This window comes from Microtus ochrogaster, chromosome 1 (genome assembly GCF_000317375.1).
Source record: "Microtus ochrogaster isolate Prairie Vole_2 chromosome 1, MicOch1.0, whole genome shotgun sequence".
NCBI classification, from domain to species: Eukaryota; Metazoa; Chordata; class Mammalia; order Rodentia; family Cricetidae; genus Microtus; species Microtus ochrogaster.
In genome coordinates, this window is record NC_022009.1 from 48,657,694 (window position 1) to 48,678,133 (window position 20,440).

Genomic DNA, 20,440 nt, shown 5'->3' on the forward strand with positions numbered 1-20,440 from the left:
TCGAGACAGGGTTTCTCTGTGGTTTTGGAGCCTGTCCTGGAACTAGCTCTGTAGATAAACAGTTTTTTTTTTAAGAAAAAAAAAAAGGAAAAAGTCTAGACAACCTGACTGCAGTTCCAGGACAGGCTCTAAAGCTACAGAGAAACCTTGTCTCGAAAATAAAACAAAACAAACAAACAAACAAACAAGAAGAAGAAGAAGAAACGTAGTCTCAAAAGAGTCAAACAAAACAAGAAAACAAAATCAACCACCACAACAAAAAACTTCTGAAGGACTGGTTATGACTCAATGGTTAGGAGAGCTCATTGCTCTTACAAAAGACTGGGTTCGGTTCCCAATATCCACATCTCATAGTTCACGACCTTTTATCTCCAGTTTCAAGGGATTCAATACCCTCTTCTGGCCTTTGAAAACACTGGACACACATGTGGTGCACAGAGACTCATGCAAACAAAATATCTACACACATAAAGTAAAAATATTTTTAAAAGGTAAATGAAGGATGACCATTTGTTTCAACCATCTCATTTCTAGGTAAAGACACAAAGAATTACAATGAGGATCTGATAATTGCACAACAATAATTGGGCTATGTAACCCACTTGGGTGTTCACCCATCAGTTGGATGAACTGGCAAACAAAATGCAGCACAGTAGAATAATCAACTTATAAAGGAGGACCTACAAAGCGAGTTTTAGGCCACCCTGGGCCATATAAAGTCCTGATTTAAAAAAGAAAAATTCTGACACACTACATGCAATATGTATTGTCTTTGATTTTATGTTCCGCTAAAGAAGCAAGACAAAAAAGGAGATCAAGCCTTGTTTAGGAGACTCATTTCTTCCATGAGGAAAGCTAGCTGTGTCAGGTTCCTTTACTAAAGTTGAGCTGCTGTGAACAACTAACTATAGCACAAACCTGTGCACCGGGCGGGGCTTCGGCACTCTACCGGAGGAGGGGCCTCGGCGTGAGCTGCGTCATGACGCACAGTGACGAGGGACGCCAGAGCCGCACAGGGTAGGGGCGGGACGGCGCCCCCTGCGGCCGGGCCGCGGGCTCGGTGCGGGGTGAGGGGTGCGGGAGGGTGGGCAGCAGGCAGGGCCGGCGTGGCCCCATGCTGCTGCCGCTGGCCTGCCTGCATGGGCGGGTGGCACAGTGCCTAACCTCCCTGCTGGTGCTCGCAGAGCCACTGCCCAGGCCCCGGCGCGGTGCGAAGGCGCGCAGCGCAGCGCCGACCAGTGTGGAGGTGGCCCCGGCTGGAACGAAGATGGCCTCAGAACTGTACCCGCCCGCCGGCGCCTCTGCAGCTACTGCCACCGACATCGCCAACAGCAACGCGGCGGGCGCGGCCGTGGGCAGAAAGGTTAGCCTTTGCTGCCCGCCCCGCCTGGCGCCCGCCCCACTGCCGCCCTTGCCCGCGCCGCCCGCGCCAGACAACAACAATCCCGAGAGCCCCAACTGGCAGTCCTTCCACCCGACGCTGCGCGAGAGGTGAGCTGCCGCCCGCCCCCGGGCTCTGGAGCTCCAGAGCCCGGGCGCGCGCTGTTCCAGCCCGTGTGCCTCTCCCCTTTACAGGAATGCGCTCATGTTCAACAACGAACTGATGGCTGACGTACACTTCATCGTGGGGGCCTTAGGGGCAGCCAGGCGCGTGCCCGCCCACAAGGTGGGTAGGGGCGCAGCCCTGTCCCCTGGTGGGGTCTGGCTAGACGCAACATCCCCAGCCTTCTTAACAACCCTGTAGCTCAAGTGACTTTTCTTTTATTCACAGTACGTCTTGGCTGTCGGCAGCTCTGTCTTCTATGCCATGTTCTATGGGGACCTTGCAGAAGTCAAATCAGAAATCCACATTCCTGACGTTGAGCCTGCCGCCTTCCTGGTCTTGTTAAAGTAAGTGCTCTACTCTGGGGCTGGAAGGATGGGGTGGTTACCTTCCAGTTGTCCCCTACATGTTTCCTACAACCCAAGAGGTTGTGCATGGGAGCCCATGAGTTCCTCTCTGAGGCCAGCCCTTGCAGCTCCCCAGAAGAGTCCCTGCCTTACCCAGGTACATGTACAGCGATGAGATTGATCTGGAGGCGGACACAGTGCTCGCTACTCTGTATGCTGCTAAGAAGTACATTGTACCTGCATTAGCCAAGGCCTGTGTCAACTTTCTGGAGACAAGCCTGGAAGCCAAAAATGCCTGTGTCCTGCTATCCCAGAGCCGACTGTTTGAGGAGCCTGAACTGACCCAGCGCTGCTGGGAAGTCATTGATGCACAGGCTGAGATGGCTTTGAAGTCTGAAGGCTTCTGTGAAATTGACCGGCAGACCCTGGAGATCATTGTGACCAGGGAGGCCCTCAACACCAAAGAGGCTGTGGTCTTCGAGGCTGTCCTGAACTGGGCTGAGGCAGAGTGCAAGAGACAGGGCCTCCCGGTCACCCCTCACAACAAGAGGCATGTTTTGGGAAGAGCCCTCTATCTAGTCCGAATTCCAACTATGACTCTAGAGGAGTTTGCCAACGGTGCTGCCCAGTCAGATATCCTGACCTTAGAGGAGACCCACAATATCTTCCTTTGGTACACAGCTGCCAACAAGCCAATCCTCGACTTTCCCCTGACCAAAAGGAAGGGCCTTGCTCCACAGAGGTGTCACCGCTTCCAGTCTTCTGCCTACCGAAGCAACCAGTGGAGATACCGTGGGCGCTGTGATAGCATCCAGTTTGCAGTGGACAGAAGGGTGTTCATTGCCGGACTGGGCTTATATGGGTCCAGTTCTGGGAAGGCTGAGTACAGTGTGAAGATTGAACTCAAACGGCTAGGGATAGTCCTAGCTCAGAATCTCACCAAGTTTGTTTCAGATGGATCCAGCAACACATTCCCAGTCTGGTTTGAGCATCCAGTCCAGGTGGAGCAGGACACCTTCTACACTGCCAGTGCTGTCCTGGATGGCAGTGAGCTCAGCTACTTTGGGCAGGAAGGAATGACAGAAGTACAGTGTGGAAAGGTAGCCTTCCAGTTCCAGTGCTCCTCGGACAGTACCAATGGGACTGGAGTCCAGGGTGGACAGATTCCAGAGCTCATCTTCTATGCCTGAGGTGTAGGGGTTGGGGTGGACTTGCCATTAGGCTCTTCCTCCATGGAGTCTACCCAGTAAGTGCAGTGGAGGTGCAGGACACTGCCTACTGCCTTACTGATACCATTAAAGGTTTGTCTTACCATATCAGCCCGAGTCTGAAACAGATGACTTCTCTTTACAGATCTTTAGGAACTGATCTTAGGAACAGAATTATACATTCTTGACCCTGAGATGATATTCCACAGATGGAGGACAGACGCGGGTCCAAGGTAGTCCCTACCCAGTGGCACCCAAGCTTCAGGACCCTTTGATTCTCCTCCCACTCTTTTGGATTCTAAGCAGCTCCGGCTTACTTTAAGGCCTTCCATTCAAGCCACAAGTGGCTGAAAAGTCACTTAAAATAGTTCCATCCTATTTAAGTGAATTTTCATAATAAAGGTTTCACGGAACAAGAGCCACATGTAAATAAGTGACTGTAGGAAATATTAACTGGGGCATTCTCTTTCTCATCCTGTCTGTATGAAGTGCAGAGCAGTTAAAATCAACCCTATCTTAGGAGAGCCCACCTATGCCTGTGTGGCATCTGAACTGTCTTCCTCTCAAGGGCTGTCTCTAGAATTCTGCAGAAGACCACACGTCTGGGTGATTGTGTTTGTTAAAGTACCTTAAGGTACTACTGCAGAGGTCAAACTTAAGGATTAGGCTGTATGCTCTGCTGTCTGCTATGGGGTGCTATGTGGGTAAGAAGGATTCCTAGGCCCAGGTCCAGGCCTCCCTTATAGTTGTTTTGCCCTGAAAAAGCAACCTGACCTTCAAAGGCCCACTAGCAGGGCAATGTTATCTAGGGAGAGAGTATGTGTCTTAGGCTAGTGTGCCTAACATCAGAACCCTGGCCCTGCTGGGCCTCAAATCTACTCTCCCAGACCCTCTGGCTCTAGCTCCCAGTAGTACTTTACTGTGAGTTGATACTTAAGAAACCATGAAAACCCCATCCTTGCATATGAGAAGAGCCATGGCTAGAGGGTACCTGCTCCTGGAACTTCTTCCCTCAATTGTTAGGAGGCCCCTGCCTTTCTCAAGGTATCCACTAGGTTCCCAATGTGAAGTGTTATACTATTCCCTTTGGTCCTGAGCCACATCTGATAGGCATTGATGGGAAGCTTTGAGTCTGCACCAGAAATAAAACCCTATTGCCTGTATTTCCCACAAACTTTAGGAGAAATTCCTTCGCTTTGGGGTTCTGTACTTCGGCCTGACAACCCTCTACTCTGAGCACCTTAGCATGTTAGTTTCCAGAGGTGGTATTGTCTGAGCTCAGCCTACCTATAGCCGGTGCGTTGATGCAGAGCTCCCTCGCCAAGAGCAGGAACGTCTTCCCCAGCACGTACACATTCACCTGTGCAAAAAGAACACAGCTAGGAATGCACTGGTATTCAAGAAAACATTTGCTTTTTTCTTTTTTAACAATTTGTGTGTGGGGGTTTTGTTTTGTTTTGTTTGTTTTGGTTCTTGTTCTGATTTTCAAACAGGGTTTCTCTGTGTAGTCCTAGCTGTCCTAGAACTTGCTCTGTTCTAGGCTGACCTGGAACTCAGAGAACCACCTGCCTCTGCTTCCTGGGTGCTGGGTAAAGGCAAGCACCACCACACCCGGCTCAGCTGCTGTTTTCTTAAAGTTTCTTCAAAGAACCCATTGCCACAGCCCCTTGCTGGACTGTGGAAAATCCATTCCATGCCTCTCTGCTGGTTTCCACATCAGGAGCGCCAGCTTTCTTCCTATTTGGCTGCCCTTAATCTTGTCAGTGGCTGCTTAGAAAAGTTCTTTGAGGATACCTGCTAGAGTATGGTAGGTAACACGGTACAGAGTTATGCTTAAGTTCTGAACCAACACAAGACTGGTACACAACACAATAGCTACTCTTCCTCTTACCTTACAGTCCCAGAGATCTCAGTTTCCTTGCTGGAATTTCAAATGTTTCCTCCACTACCCTCACCTCAAGTCCTTATCTGCCATGTGGCCTATTGGCCACCTGCTCTTCTTTGCCAGAGGAAGTAAGCAGTGGGAATAATTCCATTCTGGAAAGGCTGTACCAAAGGCTGGAGTGGCTGGAACACTATCAGTTGTCAGGAAAGCAAAGGTTTAGCCAGTGTACAGACCCCTAATGTGCAGTTCAGTACATCAGCGCAGCACTGCATGGACTAGCCTGGGATACTCAGGCCTACCCAACCCTAGAGTTTCCTCCCATCCTCGGCTCCCTGAAAGCACCACTGCACTCATGCCAGGCCGTGCCTTATAGATATGACTGGTCTAGCCTTCTGCCTCTGGCTTCCTGAACGAACTCCCTCACCTAATTGAGCCTAACCTGTGGGCCCTCTGCTAAGCACCTTTTCCTGGCATGAAGATGATACCTCCAGATGTTAACATATGTCAAGAGACAAAGTCTAAGGGATGATACACAATGGGGTCTTCATTACATGCAGGACTGGGGGGAGAGTTTGTGATTTGCTAACTTAGTTGAGTCAACCCAATTGAGAAGGCCAGGGTCAGCCTTCATAGCCAATCAGCAGTGGGCTGGTCACCTTCCACCCTGGCTGGATACAGGTATCTTCCTGAGGTCTTCATGAGGACTGGTAGCTCAGAGAGCACTTTCTGAAGTAATTCTACTTCCTGTAGTTTCAAGGGTCATCTAGAAAACTATGGTATGCATAACTACATGGCCTATGAGGGTATTCATATATGGTATGTAAACATGCATAGGTCATATAATATAGAGTTTGTGTTCAAGTATGCAAATAAGTGTGCTTCCATAGCAATACTCTGTTCCTGCAGCATCCTCTCAGGTTCCCACGGACATCCAGGTCCCTACTCTAGTGTTGTGGCCAAAGCTGGCCCCGACTTCCATCTACCCACCTCAAACTTCTTCACTATTTTAACCTTGGGTTCCAGATGGATATGTTTGATGATGAAACATGAATGCTACAGAAAGAGACTGAATAGACTTCCAAGTTTAAATTCAAAGTTTTCACACTTTCCAAGAGATGGCTCGGTGATATAGAGCACTTGCTTCCCATGTAGAGGCCTTGGGTTTGGTTCCCAGCACCCACATGGTGGCTCACACCTATCTCTAACTCCAGTTCCAGAGGATCCAACACCCTCTTCTGGCCTTTGTGGGTACTAGGGACACAGGTGGTCCACACACATACATGTAGGCAAATGCTCATACAAATAAATCTAAAAGAAAAAAATCTCCTAAAGAACTTTCTAGAGATAGTTTTTAAGCATCTGGGACTACAAGTGTGTACCACTACACCTGGCTTCTAGGCATACTAATATTGGTAGGTACTGTTAGACATCATCACATTAACAATTCATTCTCCTATTGTGGCTATCTGCCTTTGGTATGTATGTGAATCAGGAAAAAGTGAGGCTTTAAATTCAGGGTCTCTGCCAGTTCTACACTGACTCCTCTCTTCAAAGCAGTCAGTTTCACCAGAGGCCTTTACTGACAAAGGCATGAGCCCTACCCAGAGATAAGCAAAAGTGTCTTGTCTTAAGGTCAGACGAGGCCTGGCCCCAGGGATGTCTTGGAGGAACAAAAGAACATACTGTGGATGCTCCAGGGCAAGGACAGCCATGTATGGTCTCCCATGCAGGTCCCCTCACACTCCATTTAACCAGCATGGCCCTACCAAGAAGAGTAGTCTGTGCCACCCAGACTATACAGCTGGCCCGACCTCAGCCTTTCCTGGTGGCATGCCACCTAGCCTGACAGTCTGGGCTGTTTTCCCGTTTCCAAAGCTGTGAAGCCAAAGATGACTGGTGCACCTGTTTTCCTCTAAGAGGTGTCCAAGCTACTTCTGGTGCTGCCTGGCCCTGGCCCCCATCTTTTCTGGGAGGGTGGAAACAGTCATGTGGCCATGCTCTGAACTGAGTACAATGCATTCAAAGGTGGAGTCAATGGATTATCACAATTCCAAAAGGTTATTTTTAGCTTGACCAAAAAAATATTTCAGTAATAGCTGCTGAGAGATGCCATTTATAAAGACAGCTGGGAGGACAAAAATACAAGGCACCATCTGACTGAACTCTGTCAGAGGTACTGAGGGATTAGCAACCAGGAGCAGTACCCTGGCCTATGGGCTCTTAGGACCCCTGGGGGTATCCAGATCAGGGTTTCCATTCAGGGAGAACTTGTGGTCATTCATTCTACTTCCTGGTCTGTAGTGTCACTGTGGACCTCAGGGAGAGATCTGGAGACTTCAGTTAGTTTTTAGCCAACTGCCGCCCACAGTGCCATCAATGGGGCAATTCTCCATGTCCCTTTTTCCTTCACTGCCTTTGAAGGTGCCTAGGTGCATCTTCTTCTCATAATGTTCAGTTACTTAGAAGTGAACAGTGCACTGACCATTGTGCCACATGACTTCAATCCCAGCACTGCAGAGGCAGAGGCAGGCAGATCTCTGAGTTCCAGGCTTGCTAGGGCTACATGAGACCTACTCTTAAAAACAAACAGAAACAAGCAATGCAACAAAAAACACTTTATCTGAATCTAGAAAGCTAATGACCCTAAATAGCTTACATAACAAACATACGAAAGTTGTTTTTTTGTTTTTTGTTTGGTTTTGTTTTGTTTTTTGTTTGGTTTCTCTGTAGCTTTGGAGCCTGTCCTGGAACTAGCTCTTGTAGACCAGACTGGCCTCCAACTCACAGAGATCCACCTGCCTCTGCCTCCTGAGTGCTGATATTAAAGACGGGCACCAACACCGCCCAGCTACTTATGAAGGTTTTGCAGAGTTTGAAATACATGCAATGGGATCCAATATTCCCTTTAAGAAAAGAACTTTCGCCGGGCGGTGGTGGCGCACGCCTTTAATCCTCGGGAGGCAGAGGCAGGCGGATCTCTGTGAGTTCGAGACCAGCCTGGTCTACAGGAGCTAGTTCCAGGACAGGCTCCAAAACCACAGAGAAACCCTGTCTCGAAAAAAAAAAAAAAAAAAAAATTTCTTTGCCTTAGACTGAGTTTCACAAGGGTCTCTCAAGTGATTCTAAGTCTGAGCCACCAGGCCCTGGATAATACTGTGACTGTGGGCTGCCTTCTCCTACTGAGGCCCCAAGCTCTGGCAACACAAGCTTCACCACCCTGAACACAAAGGCTGCCTATAACCACAGGCAGCAGGTGTAGGAAACATAGGCTGTGACCCTGCAAAGCCCTCAGGGCAGAAAGACTTAAGGAAAGTGATCTACCTGGAGCAGGTCGCTGAGGTCAAGGAGCATGTCTGCAGCCAGAGTTAAGGAGTGTTTGCATGGAGGCTACCAGGGTTATATACCCAGAGAGCTGGTCCTCATTTGTCAGATCCAAGCTCATCATCTGACCAGGGAGGAAAAGGCCCTGATGGAACTAACCAGTCCCTGAGGGAGACCTCTGGGAATCTACTTTAAGGACAGAAAGTTACAAGAGGGAGTGGGGAAAAGGGTCAGGGAAACCAGAAACGGGCTTCAGATGTCTACTGTACAATAACTTCTGTTCAGACAGCATAGAAATGGACGACCACACCTCAGCTCTATTCCTTCGGCACAGACTGGGGACTTCCAAATCACCATTCTGAGTCAGCAGGGCAACTCCTAGAGGACAGACACAGATGTTACAGAAAGGCAGTGAGTACCTACCAAGCATCGCCAGTGGGACTCTGATGTGAGATCTATCCTTGCGTGAGTATGAGAGTAATCAGCACTAAGAACAGATCTCAGATGAGTCAAACTCAGATGGCACACAGACAGAATAAAAACAAGTCACTTGTCAGTGAAGTTAAGCTACTGGTTATAGGTGCAGTCCAGTAGTAAACTGTGCTTAACATGTGCAAGGCACTGCATCCATTCGCAGTGCTACACAGTTTAGATGGTTTAGCTAGTAAAGACACTTGCTATGCAAACCTGAAAACCTGAGTGTGACCTTAGGAACCCATGGTAAAAGAAGGAAAGTGACTTCTTAAAGTTGTCTTCTGAACTCCACAATGTCCATGTGATACACATGCCTGTATACATACACAGAGATACACAAATAATAGATTTTTAAATATACATAATTTTATAAGAATAAAATAGAAACTAAAACATGGGCAAAGCTTGTGAGCAAAAACTTCATTAAGAGAGATAAACAGCTCATGCACACATGAAAAAAAATTCTACTGCACTGAGGGATCATAAAAACCTATCCAGGGCACTCGTAACACCAAATGTTAACAAGAGTATAGACACCTTTAGCCCCTACACTATCCACAGACTGACAGGGCACAGCCTATGGGACAGTTTGCAGGTTTCTTATAAGACAAAGTACAGGCCCACCTCTAACCCAGCTATTCCAGTCTGATGCATTTACCCGAGACAAAATCATTCACCCACAAAAGACGTGCATAAGCATGCTCCCAGGAAATTCATTCAAAATAGCCTCATACTGGGACCAACGCAGGGATCCGTCAACAGAAGGCTAAATACTGTCTTATAAGTACAGTGACTATAGTGGGGAAGCAACATAACAAATACAAAGGTTGCCAAGTAACAAAAAGCTTAGAGCAAAGAGCTTAGACCATGTGCCTATATTTAAAGTACACCCCAGCTCCAAAAGCCACTGAGAAACCCAGTCTTGAAAAAAATAAAATTAAATTAAAAAAAAAAAAGTACATCCCAGAATAAGACAGCAAGTCTACAGTTGAAGGACAGAAGAATGATGGCAGCCTTTGGGGGCTGGAGAGGCAGGGTCTGACTGAAGGGGTGTCGGCAGACAAAGAGGTGTATTGACTGCTCAGAACTTACCAACTAGTAAAGGAAGATCTACTCATTTTATTTTATGTCAATTTTACCTCCAGATCTAATCTTGTCTATTGGCAAGACTGGGGCAGTGGAGTGGGCTGAGCCCTACTGCTTGCTTTGAACTGTGTCAAAAATAAGATGCTAAAGGACATGGGGGCTGGAGAGATGGCTCAGCAGTTAAGAGCACTGCCTGCTCTTCCAAAGGTCCTGAGTTCAATTCCCAGCAACCACATGGTGGCTCACAACCATCTGTAATGAGGTCTGGTGCCCTCTTCTGGCCTTCAGGCATACACACAGAAAGAATATTGTATACATAATAAATGAATGAATGAATGAATGACAGAAAGCTGATGGGAGGAGAGGGTGGCTGTTCATGGGAGAGTTCAATTACAACTCTGTTGTGTTTGAAAATCATTTAAAATTATATAAAATTTCTGCCATAACTTTATTGTGAATGATTTCATATAATTTATATTTTATATAATTTTAAAGATACTAGAATTCAACTTTGAACCAAAGTGACTGTTTTTCTTGGTAGGAAAAATCATCCAGCTGCTGGGAAGTCTATGCAGGTCCTCCAAATAGTGACTAAAGGCACTATGTCCTCCTAGCCCCTCTACCTCTAACATGGATGCTGGAGTTTCTTAAGTCAAGAGAAGAGTCAAGGTCTGGACAAGGCATGCAAGAACCCCAAATTCCAAGGGGTGGGACCACTTTGTGACCCCATCTGGGTCTATCACATCCTGACAGGTGAAACTTGTGCTCAGCCAGACTCCGGCTCCAGTTGTTAAGGAGAAATAAACACAGCAGAGTGGGAAATGAAAAGCTGCTAGAGGTGGGACTTTCGGGAGGGCTAGGGAGGCCTGTGAGACTCCCTCAGGCCATCTGTAGTTCTGACAGTCTTAGAGTGCCAAGGCAGTCAGTGTTGGAGGTCAGGGTCAGTTTCTCTGTAAACAGAACAGGCTAATGGCCAACCACGACCTCTGACTGGCTGTGCTTAGTGGAAGAACATTAACAGACAAGATCTGATTTAAACTGAGATTCTCCATAGGGTTCAAGTTTAGAGATTTAAATAAATGAAGCAGAACTAGAGAAAAATGGAATTTATTTTTTCTTTCTATTCCTTGCTCTCTTCCTTTTAGCATGGAGGCTTGAATCTAGGACAGGGCACATACAGCTCTCTACCACTAAGCTAAAGCCCTAGCCTATTTCCTATTGTTCACATTTGAGCTACATGCAGGGTCCAAGTTACCCTGTGTACTCTCTGGTTTTGTGTGTCAACTTGACACACACTAGAGTCATCAGAGAGGAAGGAGCCTCAGATGTGAGAATCCAGATCCAGCTGTAAGGCACTTTCTCAATTAGTGACAATAGGGGAGGGCCTAGCCCATGGCAGGTGGTACCATCATCCTTGGGCTGTTGGTCCTGGGTAAGAAAGTAGGCTAAGCAAATCATGGGAAGCAAGCCAGTAAGCAGCATCCCCTCCACGGCCTCCGCATCAGCTCCTGCCTCTAGAATCCTGCCCTGCTGAGTTCCTGTCCTGACTTCCTTCAGTGATGAATAGTGATGTGAAGTGTGAGCCAAATAAACCCTTTCCTCCCCAACTCCCCAACTCACCCTCCTGCCCCTGTTGGTTTTTCGAGACAGGGTTTCTCTGTGTAATAGCCCTAGCTGCCTTGAAACTTGCTCTTTAGACAGGCTGGCCTCAAACTCACAGAGGTCCGCCTGCTTCTGCCTCCCGAGTGCTGGGATTAAAGGCGTGCGCCACCATTGCCCAGCTCCCAACTTGCTTTTTGGTCATAGCGTTTGGTCACAGTAGTAGAAACCCTAACTAAGACACCCAGATTATTCTTGAACTCATGCTCAGTTCAAGCTGACCTTGAACTTGAGATCCTCTTGCCTCAGCCTCCTGAAGCTGAGATTACAAACCTGTATCTCCAGGCCCAGCTATGAAATTTGTTTATACAACCTCACATATGAAATGTTTCTATAGATATCCAAAGACAGCAACAAGAGAAATGGCCCCTCTATGTGCAATCTGACAAAAAGATCTGTGTTCATAACAGCAGATGAATGGTTCAGTGGGAAACCACCCAACTAATACTGCCATAACAGGACCCCAAGAGATGACGAAGAAAAACTAGCCTAGCACTCACCATAGTCCTCTTCTCACATCTCCTGGGCCCTCTTGCTCTAAATGACTGTTCCCTGCACAGTGCCATTCAGTAAGGTTCTTCTCAGCCCAACCACAGCACTTCCAGAGAAGGAGCTCTCAGGATGCTATGTCAGGCAAAGGCACTGAGAATGCAGCAAGCAAGCCTGAACTCCATCTGCAACTAGGATGAGCAACTCCCCACTCCCTACTAACAAGACTGAGTCTGCCATCTACACAGTATTGATGTCCAACAACCCAGAACCCTACTGTCTACATACTAATATCTGCTGTCTTGTTCCCTATCTATCACTGGTGCATACTGTCCATGCTGATACCCACTTTATGCATAGCACTGATACTTTGAGATGGTCCTGAAGATGACACAGTCACCTGCCAAGGCAGCTACCATCACACTTCAAGTTCTGGGCTTCTAAGTACATTTGTGCAGCCTAGAATCCTGATGGCTCTGGGGACAGCAGCCCAAGCACAGTTTAATCACCTGCTCAGTCTGACAGAGATTCTCCCTCCTGCCAAGGACAGCTGTGCCAGCTGAAGTAGGAAAGCCAGGCACCACTGCTCTTCTATTCCCAAGGTCATCACACACACACACACACACACACACACACACACACACACACACACCCCAAAAAAATAAAAGGACTGGGTTAAAAGATAAAGTCTAGGAACTGTCTCTAACCAAAAAGGTAAGTAGATGGATGAACAGGAAGCAAAGATTACTTAAAAGCCTGATGGGGCAGGCAGAGTAAACAAAATAGAAACCAACTGACCTAACAAGTTCAAGGTGCGAGGCAGCCAGAGGGAGGGACAGCAGCACACCAAGGTCCCTGGAATGATGGAGAGAAGTCACTATAAGCAGTACATATATGACAGCAATGTATAGAAGAAAGCACCAGAGGAAGCTGGAGTTACTGACAGAAGACTCTGCAGGACAAAAGATGGAATTCCTAACATATGTGCTGCCAACAGAGCTCAGGAATTAGAGTGTCTGGAAGAGCACAGGAGAATTGGACCTGAAACCTCAAGAAACAAAGCTGTAAAAGGGGGGAGGGGGGAGTCATGAGCTGTCCTCTGCCATCCAAAAGTGGCAGGGACTTAACAGTTTAGCCTGACTACACCCACCATGGCAGCTGAGGTAGTTTGAATGAAAATGGCCCCCACAGATTCAGGGAGTGGCATTTCTGGAGGTGTGGCCTTGCTGGAGGAACTATGTCACTGGGGGTGAGCTTTGAGGTTTTAGAAGCTCAAGCAGGCCCAGGGCCACACACACACTCTCTCTCTGATGACTACTGATCCAGATATAGAACTCTCAGCTACCTTTCAAACACCATGTCTGCCTATTTGCCACCAAGCTTCCTGCCATGATGGTAATGGACTAAACATCTGAACCTGTAAGCCATCCCCAATTAAATGTTTTCCTTTAGGTCATGGTGTTTCTTCACAGCAATAGAAACACTAAGACCTAACTAAGACAGCAGCTTAGAGAGGGAGCCCTGCATCAGCTGGGACCAGACATCCAATAAAGGAATTGATGGGGGGCTGGAGAGATGGCTCAGAAGTTAAGAGCACTGACTGCTCTTCCAGAGGTCCTGAGTTCAATTCCCAGCAACTGCGTGGTGGCTCACAACCATCTGTAATGAGATCTGGTGCCCTCTTCTGGCCAGCAAGCAAACAGACAGACAGAACACTGTATACACAATATATAAATAAATCAAAAAAAAAAAAAAGGAATTGATGGCAAGAGCAATGCCAAACTCCTGCAACTTCTAAATCAACATTTGAATCATCACCCAAGAACCAAGAGGGGCTTCCATAACAAAGGATATGAGGTGTGCCTTCAGTTCGGCAAACCAAGTAGAGGCAGGCAGCAATCACATGGGCCATTTTCCGTCCTCGGGTTAGATGCTTGCTTACAGCCATCTTGAAGAAGTTGAAGGCTGTATCCAGGCAGTGCTGGTTCAGCTGCAGTTGGCTCCCCAAGTGGTGGATGTGGCGCCGTCCTAGGATGGAATCCAGAATGACCTCCAGTCACAAGTCTCAACTTAAAATCATGCATCACAAGAGCACTTTACAGTTTAAGACTGGAGCAAAGACTGTTAGTGTAGACACAATCTACTTGAGAGATTGAGGGAAGAGGGTCACAATTTCAAGACCAGCCTGGGCCAGGTATGGCTCATGCCTTTAATCTTAGCAGAGGCAAGCAAATCTCTGTCAGTTTGAAGCCAGCTTGGTCTACATAGTGATTTCTAGGACAGTCAGCACTAAAGACCCTGTCTTGAACAAATGAACAAAAAGAACCAGCCTAGGCTATCCAATGAGTTCAAAGCCAGCCAGAAAAACTTGGTGAGACCCTCTCTTAAAAAAATAAAATAGGATGAACAGTGGTGGTGCACGCCTTTAATCTCACCACTCGGGAGGCAGAGGCAGGTAGATCTCTATGAATTTGAGGCCAGCCTGGTCTACAAAGCAAGTTCTAGGACAGCCAAGAAAAAGAAACCCTGTCATAGATTTAAAAAAAAAAAAAGTAAAACTAGGCTGGAGAGATGGCTTAGTGGCTAAGAATATTGGCTGTTCTTCCATACAACCCAAATTTGATTTCCAGCACCCATATGGTACACAGACATACATGCAAGCACATGAAATAAGTTTGTTTGTTTAAGTAAAACGAGGGTTGGAGATGGAGCTCAGTGGTAGAGAACTTGCTTAGAACACACAAGGCCTTAGGTTCAATATTTGGTAATTCAAAAATGATAGATAGATAGATAGATAGATAGATAGATAGATAGGTAGGTAGAGAGATAGATATCCTTTGTCCTAAGTTTTTTTTTTAACTCAGTTTGAACATTCTAATCAATTTTCATTATGAACACCAAAATATTGGTTTCCTAATTTTTCACATGTCATAAAACCCTATTCGTTAGGCTGGAGAAATGGCTCAGAGGTTAAGAGACTGGCTGCTCTTCCAGATGTCCTGAGTTCAATTCCCACAAGCACATGGTGGCTCACAACCATCTATGAGATCTGGCACCCTCTTCTGGTGTGCAGGCAGAACACTATATAAATAAATCTTTAAAAAAACAAACAACAAAAACAGAACAAAAAACCCAAGGGGCTGGAGAGATAGTGCAGCAGTTAAAAGCACTTGACTGCTCTTCCAGAGGTCCTGAGTTCAATTCCCACAACCACATCAGGTGGCTCACAACCATCTGTAATGGGTGCTGATGTGCATGAAGGCAGAGCACTCGTATACATAAAATACATGAATAAATATTTTTTAAAAAGAATTGTTGCAAGGTGATAATATTGATACAAAACAGAATGCATTATTAGCCAGGCAGTGTGGCACACACCTTTAATCACAGCACTTGGGAGGCAGAGGCAGGTGAATCTCTGTGAGTCTGAGGCCAGACTGGTCTACAAGAGCTAGTTCCAGGACAGCTAGAACTGTTACACAGAGAAACCCTGTCTTGAAAAACCAAAAACCAAACCAAACCAAACAAAAAACCCCACAAAACAGAAAAGCCCGTTCCTCATGCACCACATTTCACTTTGGAGCAGCACATTCACAGTGGCTATGCCTCTTCTGGAGATTCCTTGAGGCCTGGAGTGTTTGGCAGGAATGAGTCTCCCACAACTATGTGCCAAGCACTACCTTTGTCCTAAGAGCACAAGACTCAAGCCATCTGCCTGATCCTTCCCAGAATGGCCTCTCTGCCTAATCCAACCCTGAACAACCCTTGGTCAGGCTTTCCTCCAAGAGCCAGCTGCTTGGCCAGACTAACAGCCTAGTGATCTGTCCCCTGCACACTGGCAAAAGGAGGAGCAATGGCAAAGTCAGGCACACTACAGGAGGTTTTGAGGGCACCAGGCCCTTCTAGGGACTGCAGAAGCACTGTAGCCAGGACCTGTGTCTGTATGTGCACTGCACTGCAGACAGGAGCCTCAGCATCTCCACTTACATGTGTAAACACAGAGCAAAGGCATCCCAAAAGTCCAGTGGTATAGATCTGTGGGAGAGCTGCTGACCTGGTGGGCACCAGGAATAGAGAGGGCCCTCCAGACACAAGATATACCCTAGGATATGGAGAGGACGTGGATGGCAAGAACTGTCCCACTAGCATCTTCAGGACCCTAATCCCTTTCCTCCTCTGACACTGTAGGCAACTTCCAATTCATCCACAAAATGTTAAATACTGGTTTCTCTGATTCTTTGATAAGGACTGAGGGCTAGGACACTACTCACAGCCAACAATAACAATAGCCCATTTCAGGGCATGGCCAACACCTGACCAACTGCCAATAATCAGCTCATCTTATCAGCATACAGTAGTAGCACACCAGAGAGAGGCAGAGCAAAGGCTACTCTGGGCCCAGAAACCCACAGTAACAGAAGACTACACTGAGTTTGAGCCTGCCACCCACTAGCTAGCTAGTGTTTGGAAAATTCCACAATGTAGCTAAGATAGTTGTCTTTAGGGTCCCCTGCTCAAGTTTAGACCTATTCTCAAACTCTACACTCCCAGGCCAGGGCTTGCCAGCACACCACAAACAAACAGAATCCATATGATCACTGTAGTAGATACAAAACCACAAATGACATACTTAATGGCATCATTTCTATAAGCAAAACACTGACCCTTTTACACCGAGATCAGCAATGAGTCAAGCCTACCTAGCCTCAGCAGTATTGGGGAGCCCAGCAACATACGAAAATAATACAGCAAAGTTTTGAGAATAAGCAAGAATAAAGGTGGCAAGCAAGGACAAATAATGTCTGCACAGAGCCTGTGTGGTTGCTAAAATAAGAAACTTTACAAGTTTACATTTTAAGGTCAACATAGCAAACTCCTATAATTTGATCTACAGATTCAATGTACCTCCAACCAGAATCTGGGCAGTTTTTCCATTGGAAAGTTAACAAAATAAATCCAAATCTGAAACTCTAAAAACTCAAATTAATGAAAAGTTATTCCCATAAGACTTAGGAAGATTCAAGTAACCATACTCCCCAGAACAATCTACAGATTAAGATAATCCTCTCAAAACCCCAGCTGATTTCCTGGCAGAAACTGAACACAGACTCTAAAATTCCTACTGAAATTCAAGGAATGTGGTGGTACAGGCCTTACAAGCCCAGCCCTGGGCAAGGCAGGGGGATTGTGAACTTTAGGCCAGTCTGTGATACACAAGACTCTTACTGCAGGATATTTGATCACACTGTAACAACCCAAGATTATATTGATAAAGTTAACATCCAATCGTGGCCAGAGCCAGCGACTAGTTGACAAAATTGGTCATAGAGAACATGGAGGAACCAGGATACGGTTAGAGAGGTACAAGGAGGAGTGAGGAGGGACTTGGAGATTCAATGGCTTCATCCCTTTTGGTCTAGGAAGTGCGGAGGGAAGGTCAACTGTTCATTCTTCCACCCCTACTTTGATCTATATTAGGTTTTCACCCCAATATTTGACTACTGAGTCTTTATAGACTTATAAGTATAAATTTATAAAACAACTAAGGAAAAATGACAGACTCTGTCTCAAAAAAAAAAAAAGGAAGGAAAGGGGAGGGAAACAAGCAACATAGCAACTCAGAATAATCGACACAGCACTTCAAAAAAAAAAAAAAAAAAGGAAGGAAAGGGGAGGGAAACAAGCAACATAGCAACTCAGAATAATCGACACAGCACTTCCAAGAAAGAATTCTAAAAGGCATATACACCTCCCAATATCAAATTCAGCACAAACCTAATAAACAAAATCCATACAGCCCAGCAGAACAGAACAGAGGGCCCGGAAATGATTCTCAACAAGGAGGGTGCCAACTGGTTTTCCACAGAAACACTGGATATGCACACATAAAATGGAAGCTGGACCCAGACTCTTACAAGGAACAACCTCAAAACACAACAAGAAAGCCAGATGGCCAACCCCACACAGCAGAAGATATAATCATAGTTTGGGGTGTGAGCCTGCACATTCACATCAGTGATAACACCTGTGAAGGCCAGAGATAGACACAGGGCAAGTCCTCTAACACTCAGCTCCTTATCTTTTTGATAAGGTGCCTCTTACTAAGCTTCCCACTTTGGCTAGTCCGGCTGTCCACTGAGGCCCTAGATTCTACCTGTCTGTTTCTTCAGTGCCTGGGTGGCAGGTTCACATCACCATGCTCAGCCTTTTATATGCTCAACTGGGGACCCTAAGTCAGGACCTTATACTTATACAGCAAGCACTTTACCCATTGAGCTGTCTCCCCAGACCCCTAAGAATCAGTGACTAACAAGATAAGGCATAAAATAAGCTGGACACCATCAGAAAGAAAAAAGAAAATGTGCCTCAAATGACAGCACCAAGGAGCTGGAAAGATGGCTCAGCTGTTAAAAGTGGTTAATGCGGGCTGGAGAGATGGTTCAGAGGTTAGGAGCACTGCCTGTTCTTCCGAAGGTCCTGAGTTTAATTCCCAGCAACCACACGGTGGCTCACAACCATCTGTAATGAGATCTGGTGCAGAATACAGTATATATAATAAATAAATAAATCTTAAAAAAAAAGTGGTTAATGCTTTTGCAGAGTTCCTAGTGTCTACACGGTGGCTCACAAACATCTTTAACTCCAGTTCCAGATCTGAAACCCTCTTCTGGCCTTCCAGAGCACCAGACACATGCATGGTGCACAAACATGCATGCAGATAAAACACCCATAAACATTTTAAAATCTATTTTCTTGGTGTTGGAGAGATGACTCAGTGGTTAAGAGCACTGGCTGCTTTTCCAGAGAACCCGGATTCAATTCCCAGCACCCACATGGCAGCTCACAACTATCTGTAAGTCCAGTTTCAGTGCATCTGAAACCTTCACACCAATACATCAATGCACACAAAATAAAGTTAAATAAATTATAAAATATAAATAGATAAAATAAATCTTTTATTTTATACCATCAGATAATGAGATAAGGAAAAGTAGTGAAAAGACAGCTCATGGAACACGAGAAATTTTTCTGTAACATATATATGGTAAGAGTCATAGGAAGCACGAGCAAGGAACTCAGGACTATGAGGGGTGCACCCACACACGGAGACAATGGGGATGTTCTATCGGGAACTCACCAAGGCCAGCTGGCCTGGGTCTGAAAAAGCCTGGGATAAAACCGGACTCGCTGAACATAGCGGACAATGAGGACTACTGAGAACTCAAGAACAATGGCAATGGGTTTTTGATCCTACTGCACGTACTGGCTTTGTGGGAGCCTAGGCAGTTTGGATGCTCACCTTACTAGACCTGGATGGAGGTGGGTGGTCCTTGGACTTCCCACAGGGCAGGGAACCCTGATTGCTCTTTGGGCTGACAAGGGAGGGGGAACTGACTGGGGGAGGGGGAGGGAAATGGGAGGCGGTGGTGGGGAAAGAGACAGAAATCTTTAATAAATAAATAAATTTAAAAAAAAAGTCATAGGAAGATGATAAGATGGCTCAGTGGGTAAAGGTACTTGCTGCCAAAATGGATGATCTGAGTTCAATCCCCAGAACTTACACAGTGGAAGAAAGAGAACCATCTCCTGCAAGTTGTCCATAAATATGCTATGGTAAACACACACACACGCACACACACAAATAAATAAATAGTATGTGTACGTGTATGTGTGTGTGTGTGTGTGTGCGCGCGCGCGTGCGTGCGCGCGCACACATGTGCACACACCGGGTAGTGGTTGCACATACTTTTAATCCCAGAACTTAGAAGGCAGAGACAGGTTGATCTCTTTGTGTTTGAGGTCAGCCTGGTCTACAGAGCAAGTTCCAGGGGGCTCCAAAGCTACAAAGGAACCCTGTCTCAAAAAACAAAAACAAAACAAAACAAAATAATAAAAAAAAAGTGTGAAAGTGTATGTATTTATTTTTTTATAGATTTGTAGCTAAAACCATGTTTATTGGTGCATGTCCTTAATCCCAGAATTTGGGAGGCAGAGATAGGCAAATCTCTGTGAGTTCAAGGCCAACCTGGTCTACGGAGCTGAGAGAGTTTCAGGACAGGTATGGCTACATAGAGACGCAGTATCAAAAAAACAAAACAATAAACACTGTAGCTAAAATATATAAAGAACTTTTTAAATTCAATAAAGGCAAACAACCTAATTAAAAACAAGTAAAAGATCAGAATGGACATTTCTCTTCTTAGTTGTGAACTGATGCTTTGTTGTTGTTGTTGTTGTTTGCTTTTTCTAGACAGGGTTTGTCTATAGCTTTGGACCCTGTCCTGGAACTAGCTCTTATAGACCAGGCTGGCCTCGAACTCACAGAGATCTGCCTGCCTCTGCCTCCCAAGTACTAGGATTAGAGGCATGTGCCACCACTGCCTGCTCAGCTTATGAATTGATGCTTTTATAAAACAATGAATTGTCA

At 46.2% G+C, this 20,440-nt stretch overlaps 2 protein-coding genes across 6 annotated transcripts in view; one reads left to right on the plus strand and one right to left on the minus strand.

The window, feature by feature from the left end:
- Brf1 (BRF1, RNA polymerase III transcription initiation factor subunit) overlaps positions 1–20,440 on the minus strand; it is a 52,043-nt gene that overhangs the window by 23,855 nt on the left and 7,748 nt on the right. The window contains exons 3-5 of one of the 4 annotated variants that reach the window (XM_013346251.2): positions 13,867–14,040; positions 8,305–8,336; positions 4,386–4,458 (exon numbers count right to left, since the gene is read on the minus strand). In XM_013346251.2, the coding sequence (XP_013201705.1) occupies positions 4,386–4,458; positions 8,305–8,336; positions 13,867–14,040 (279 nt within the window). Of the gene's footprint in view, positions 1–4,385; positions 4,459–8,304; positions 8,337–8,614; positions 8,964–8,991; positions 10,057–12,810; positions 12,851–13,866; positions 14,041–20,440 lie in introns of those variants that run through there. The other 3 variants (XM_026781513.1, XM_026781511.1, XM_026781507.1) reach the window with 3 other exon arrangements.
- On the plus strand, positions 691–3,209 carry Btbd6 (BTB domain containing 6). 2 transcript variants are annotated; one of them, XM_005343624.2, is made up of 4 exons: positions 691–1,491; positions 1,576–1,666; positions 1,772–1,890; positions 2,048–3,209. In XM_005343624.2, exons 1-4 carry the CDS (start codon positions 1,115–1,117, stop codon positions 3,078–3,080), a joined length of 1,620 nt encoding a protein of 539 aa, XP_005343681.1. In that variant the 5' UTR covers positions 691–1,114; the 3' UTR covers positions 3,081–3,209. The 2 variants fall into 2 exon arrangements, with proteins under 2 accessions (XP_005343681.1, XP_013201709.1); XM_013346255.2 differs by having other exon boundaries at positions 1,288–1,363.